The 6863-nt window shown below is 37.3% G+C and overlaps 1 protein-coding gene across 1 annotated transcript in view; it reads right to left on the bottom strand.

Moving 5' to 3' along the window:
• RAP1GDS1 (RAP1, GTP-GDP dissociation stimulator 1) overlaps positions 1-6863 on the bottom strand; it is a gene marked incomplete at its 5' end in the record, with an annotated part of 60502 nt that overhangs the window by 16818 nt on the left and 36821 nt on the right. Inside the window, one exon of the mRNA XM_010181378.1 lies at positions 181-309. Coding sequence (XP_010179680.1) covers positions 181-309 — 129 coding nt within the window. The remainder of the gene's footprint in view (positions 1-180; positions 310-6863) is intronic.

Raw genomic sequence — 6863 nt, 5'->3', positions numbered from 1 at the left:
GGGGGGGGGCAAAAAAAAGAGACAACTATAGATTTCAGAGAATAAGCTGAAATTGCTTGCTTTAAATTCTGAATGTATCAAAAGGAATGGAACAAGTATCAGTGCAAGGCTTTTGTTAGTCTTAAATATTTAACTTGATGAAAACTGGCTGTAAATTTGAGATTAATATTGTGGACTTACCAAGTTCTGCTAAATTGCCAAATGCAACAAGGCACATCTCTGTCAGAGCTGCATTTTGGCAGTGAATACCCAACAATTTCACTAACGTAGGAATAACACCCATATTGATAAGCTGTGACTGCAGGGTATCTAGACAAAAAGAAAGTGCAACAGCGAGTTAGCATTTCTGTTTGTAGTACCGTTCTTGAAACCAAAAAAAGCATTTTTCACACAAAGCAACTTCTAGGCTGAGCAGCATTAAAATGTCTATTTCCTCTACTCTACTCCTCTACACTAGGATCTGGTCTAGACTTGAGATACAGACTCATAATTCCCCCTGCACCTGGCAATGGGAGGTATTCCCACAAATATTCCCTGCTGATCTGGTCCTAGGGTTTAGTGAATTACACAGCTGCTGATAGTTTTGTGCTAATCAGGTTCCTAATACATGTTGGGTTTTGATTCTGAGCTCACTGAGACTAGCTGACTGAAATCAAACAAAACTATCAGTAAATAATTATTTATCTGAGAGCATGTTCCTACAAACTGTTTTCCCTTAAAGATAAAAACTGGAAAATTAAAATTAGAATGAATATAAACTGGCACTGAAATAAACATGAGAAGCTTTATAAACACAGGAAGTCACAATGTAGATTATGAGGAGCTTGAGAAAAAAGAAAGTTCAATAAAGACAAAAAATGGAAGGTTTAAGAAAAGTCCTTAGAAGCGATTCTGATAATTTCTTGCATAGGATGAAAGCTTATAGTATTTACAAGTAAAGAAGTTATTGCTTCTAGATGTCTGCAAATAGAAAGATGCTTTGATGGTTAGGCAGAAACATGATTTTTTAAAAGGATTATTTATAACAGTATTTTTTTCTTACACACTTTACCTATAACATAACAAATAAGAAAAACATTATTTCACAGTCGAATAGAATGAAGCAGACATGAACACACCAGATGTTGTTTAGTAATTTTCCTAAGCATCTTTTTTTCTTTGTTTCTAAGCACTTTAACTACATTTAAATGTTACAGACTCAAAAGACAAGGGTCCAAAGCCCAGTGAATTCAGGAGAATGGTATTACTTCATTCAGCTTTGGGTCAAGCCCTACAGGGGAATTAATTTTATTTTTTTAAGGAATTAATTCTGAGCAACTGAAATAATTTGGAGTTTTTATATCTGTGGAATCACAGCCATAAAAATAGCTTATTTTTACAGGGAGATAAAAACATATTACATCTTAAGTCTAGCAAATTTAGTATCATTTCATGCTCTCAGAAAACTCTTTGCTTTCAAGATTCTGCCAAGCATGTTTGAAATGTTGATATAATAAAAATTATGAAAAGATGCTAGAATATTTAATTCATTTATATTCAGTGTAAAATGCTTTGATAATAATTATCAATTTGGTACATTAAATAAGTACATGGCATGGTTATTACAGGTTACCGGGGATGGGTAGGAATCCTTATGGCTTGACATCTTTAATAAAGCTGTATTACTTACCAGTAACTGAATTTCCTTTTTTTTTTTTTTTTTTGGTGGGGTGGGGAGATGGGGGGAGAAATGGGGGTTTACCTCTTCCACAGATTCGTGGTCTTTAGAAAAATTTATGAGAATGCCATGTGAGACGTCAAAGAGCTGTTGAAGTTGTCAAATTCCAGGTAAGTACAAATTGCACTAGCGCATGCATTGAATGCCATTTTACCTCTGGCAGATGTGTGAGTCACTACTATACCCTCCTACTTCATTCCAAACTGCCTGTAAAAATCTGTTTCTGAATATGAAAACTGGGGAGGGAGGAGGTGGAATGGTTCTGTGAAGAAAATGATCGTGTAGGAGAACTCAAGTTACTGGTAAATAATCTGGTTTTGTCCTTGGTTTGTGATTGTCCCCTGCAGACACTTAGCAATTCTGAAGGAAAAATGGTAGTCATGGAGAGTAGAAGAACAAAGACACAAACCACAAATGCCATAGAAATTTATGTGGAAAGAAACTGCTTTGTAACTAGACTATGCCTTTAGTCTAAAATCACTTTATCAAGCTGTAATGGACAAAAAGACAATTAATCTCTATGGGCTTTGTTTGGCAAAGCGTTCTGACATCAGAAACATAAACTCTCTATTTTGAGCAGGGTTCTTTTCTGCTGTCTCTTTATTAATAGAATAGATATAAAATATACAGAGGAGAAGATGAGTGGAAAAAGGGAAACCATATCCTTCTTTGAAAGGAAACAGGAATCTTAAGAGCCAAATAGAAGGATATATTGTTGTTCAAGAGAGCATGGAGCACACTGATTAAAGGGCCTCTAGAATTCCCAGGTAGGAAAAAAGAAAATAGAGCAAGAAAGAGCAATTGTACTGGGTCAAAAGTCAGGTATTATACCATGCCAGCCTCGTTTCCCTTGAGTGGAATGATGGCACCCGAGCACAGGAATGGTCTGTAGTGGTAGGAAAGGCATTACAAGAATTGCCAATAAAGTAAATATTGATGCCTTAACCGCAGTAAGCGAAAGGATAAATTTCCCCCTCTGCCAAAGACAGGACATCCCTGTGAATCACAAAGCTGCACAGGAGGCAAAACCTTTGAAAATGAAAGGCTGCCAGCAGCTATTTGCTATGTTTATACTTAAGCCTGGGTTTGCCATATAAATTCTGAACTTGTCATTTACATCTGTTATTGCCACCAATAGGAGGCTCTTTCTCTAGTAAATACAAGAGCAAAGTCTATTAAGAAGTTCAAGATTAGGCTTCTCTCTGGTATGGAGGCCTACAGCACTTTTTAGCTGAGACAAATTAAAACCATCTAAGTGGTTCAGTCTTAGCTGAAGGGACCGTCAGCAGTTCTCCTGCTCTCCCATGAAAGACCACAGCCTGGGTAACTTCAAAAAACTGCCTATCTCGGCCTTGCACTGCAGGAAGTGTTAAGGCCCTACTAGAGCAGGGGACATGCACCCATCTTACAAGCGGTCGCCTGACACAGGACTAAAGTGAGCCACAAAGCCAGGCAACATCGCATCTTGGAATGAAACAGCATTTCTATCAGCTTCCTAAGCAGAGCTTTTTGCATAGTGAGCAGGAAGCATAAAAAACTGAATGCCTCTTCTGAATTTATGACTTAAAGCCACAAACGAAACTCTCTCTCAGATTTTACACTGTGCTTTCACATCTTGCACTAAGGAGATGCCTCTTTGTTCTGTGGTGAAAAGCACTGACAGTGATGCTGTACAGATGCATATACAGGTAGATAAAAGGCAACTAATACATGCGCCAGCACAAAGAATTACCTACCTAAAACTTGAATTTCAATGGCTCCATGTCCTTCGGTGACACACATGGAAACTCCAAAGAGTAAGATCTGGGGAGAATATCCCAAATTGAGAACTTTATTGGGGGCATTTGAGTTTAAAATGCTGATTTAGGCTAATTCATGATTTTGGACAGAATTTCAGAAAACAACTCAATTTGTGTTTCATCAGTAACTGTGATTATAATGCTAAAGGAAAACTTGTTTTGTACAAATTGGTGGCATAATTTCATACCCTAGAGAAACCTGCTTGCAATCCCCACGTCTATGTTAAATTATAGCATAACTTATAAGTGATTGTACTGATTATCTTGCTGTCATAGTAAAGAAACTTTTAATCTGCTTTTATATGCTTTAGGTTACTTTGCATTTAGGTATATTTAGGTCTTGAAAGCATGCTAGACATCTTTAGCTGTGATGTAAATGAAACAAAAACCACGGCAAGCATGAAAATTAGCAAAGGTAAGTCTTGGAAGAAAGCATTACTGAAATATTGTTGTTAGACCACAATAATGGTGCCATAAATCTCCCTTTCATTTCTTGTGTATTTACTTAGCTTCTGCAGATGGTAAACAGTGCAAATCAGTCCCCAACATTCATTCCAGCTGCTAAGAGTTTTGTGGGAATAAGAAAGGCTTGGCATGATTTAACATCAGAATGTTGCATTTTACAAAGGCACTGAAGGAAAGACAACCTTGACAGACTGCAGTTTAATATGAAATGAGATGAGGAAGCAATCTATAAACATTATTATTTTTATCTAAATATATATGCCCATATATAAATATATGTATACTTTCACACATGCATACTGTATCCAGTTAACTTCTGATCTCCAATTTGACTACCTAATAAGCCAATTGGCCTAGTTCTTCCATCCTTTCTGCATTTCTTTAAAAAGGCTTTTGTGGTTTGTTTTATAAATCTCAAGAGACAATTAGCTACCTTATAGACTGATCCTATTAACTTGTAAATAGTCTTGGCTCACAGGATTATGAGATCTGCAGAGTAACTACTCGCGTCACTAACTCTTTTATGTGAGTGTTTGCATGTGATTATTAGTTTTATTAGATTAGCTATTAGTTTTTCACTCCTTATGCAAACCTGGTTTGTCTCTTGCTCTTAGGCAGATTCATAGCTACACAGCAACTACATGTAATGGTAAGTCTTCGGAATGGAGAAACACATCATCATACTGGATGCACTGAAAGGTGCCAAAACAGCAGCTTTAAGATGGGTGCTCTGTACCCCACATAAAGTTTGCATAGCTTGACAAAGAAAGAATTATTCTAAGTTTTTGTCAAGACTTGCTTCTTTTGGGATTAAGCTATGAACAAAAACATTCAAACACGTTTGTTCAATTCCTAGCCACACCTGCAACTTTGCATTGAGGAATAATGGAAAGCAGGGATGAGCTATTTGTGTCTGATTGAATTTCAGTAGCAAAATGTGATTATGACAGAGAGGGTCAAGATAATATGGGCTTAAGACAAAGGGGTGTTTCCCATTGGAAAAAACCCTCTGCTTTCAAGCAACACAATTAAAAATAATCATTTTTTAATAAGCTTGAAAGAACTGCAAGAGATGCCAAAGCCGAGTTTGTTCTGTTAACATAGCGACTAATTAAATAAGATACCAAGGAGGCAAAGGAAGAATTGAGAGACAGCAGGCAAAAATAATTCCTGAACAGAAGCAGATGGCACAAGAACCTTGGAAAGGGAATTTTAGTCTCAAAGCTTAGACAACAGTGTTGTGGATGGAGTTACAATTGCAAGCTAAGTGTCCAGAATCAGGATGAGACACAAGAATGCTCCATTAATTTGCTGTCTTTAGAAAAAGAAAATACTACTTGTAGCTGCTCTTTAGTTTCCATTTTTGTAAAAATCGTGATAAATCCCTATGCTAATTCAAAAACTCAAGAATGAGTCATGTTTAAAAAAAAAAGTAGTTGATAGCTATTGGAAAAAGAGGGCAATTAGTTGACTAGGAACGATGAACTGTTTAGAATCAAATAAAACAATTTATATACTCTTTGCTCATAAAATGCTAAGGATTAGAAGATATCAGGGTGTTCACAGATAATTAGATGCAACTAAGAACAAAGTGTGCTGTAATCATCCTTATCTGGATAGCTAGTGCAACTTAAAAGAGAGTTATTAAAAGCAGTAAAGAAATCTTTAAGTTCCCACCTGTAATTTTGTAATGTAGCATGCTAAGCAGAAAAAGATTACAGAAACAAGAGAAGACAGAAGTGCTATTTCAAAGACTGAAACACTTCCTTATATTTCCAACATTTTTTCTTTTATTTTTGTCCAATTTGTTTCCATAACTACAGACAAAGCAATCTGGGCTGCAATCCCATACTCCCTTCAACAAAACCAGTGCAGTGTTTATCTTCTTTGTAAGTATCATGGGATCAAGCCTTTGCAAGTAAATCCTGAAAATGGTATCCGCTAATCTGTGACCACAATTAACGGCCAGGGCAATCTGAATTTTCATGTTTAGTCAGCAAAGAACTGCAATTATGTAGAATATTATCTACCCGATGCGGCAATGTGTGGAAGTAAGTGTTTTTATTGGGCTCATATTTCACATTGACTGCTGTTCTGAAAATTTACAATGGTCTGCTGGTGATATTTTTAGAGCAGTTCATGACTATGGTCCAATGGTACTTGTGGGTCTTTAAACAAAACTAGCAAGACAGGTCAACTACCTGTCTCTCCATTCACATGTTGCAGGTATGGTCACTGAGTTTTCTTCTGAAATTTAATCCTCTAACTCCCTTTTTTTTTTTTTTTTTTGCTTTTTAAAAATATTGATTTGGCAGATTTTTGGTGTTTAATTCAGTGATTGCCCCAGTCAGTGAGCAAATTCGCAGTGGAACTACAGGATGCAAGTCTTGCACAGCAAATACCCATGCGCCCTGGGCTAAACAGGAACTGGGTCCCTACCAGAAGGTCCTTTCTCATGGAGACCACGAAGCATGTGGGGTAAGGTGTGGGTTTGGCAAGCTCCCAGCCTTCCTCCTTGATGTGGCAGTGGGACAGGGTGGAGGTGTGCACCCAGATGCAGGAGCTGGGAATACTCCTGCATTTCTCATTTCTGACACTGCTTTGGTGGGTCCTGTGAAACGTCAGTTCGTTAGTTTATACGAGATGAAAGATGTCACTAGCAGAGTAGAGAGCAGCTAGTGAATCCTCCTGGTTGTCACTGAACTACACAACTGCTTTACTGATTGCATCAGAATAAGCTACCTTACTAGGTGGAATGAGCCATTTATTTGCTGTTCATAACAGTTAAACTGTTCAGAAGCTGCTTGTTTGGGAGACTTATCTCATAATTAGTTTTCCTGGGCAAGATCTGCTGGGAGCTTGATCACTGAAGCAAAACTGAT

Source organism: Mesitornis unicolor, unplaced genomic scaffold (genome assembly GCF_000695765.1).
Source record: "Mesitornis unicolor isolate BGI_N332 unplaced genomic scaffold, ASM69576v1 scaffold12303, whole genome shotgun sequence".
In the NCBI taxonomy this organism is placed as follows: Eukaryota; Metazoa; Chordata; class Aves; order Mesitornithiformes; family Mesitornithidae; genus Mesitornis; species Mesitornis unicolor.
The sequence above is the reverse complement of the archived record's forward strand: the minus strand, read 5'-3'. Positions and strand labels throughout refer to the sequence as shown.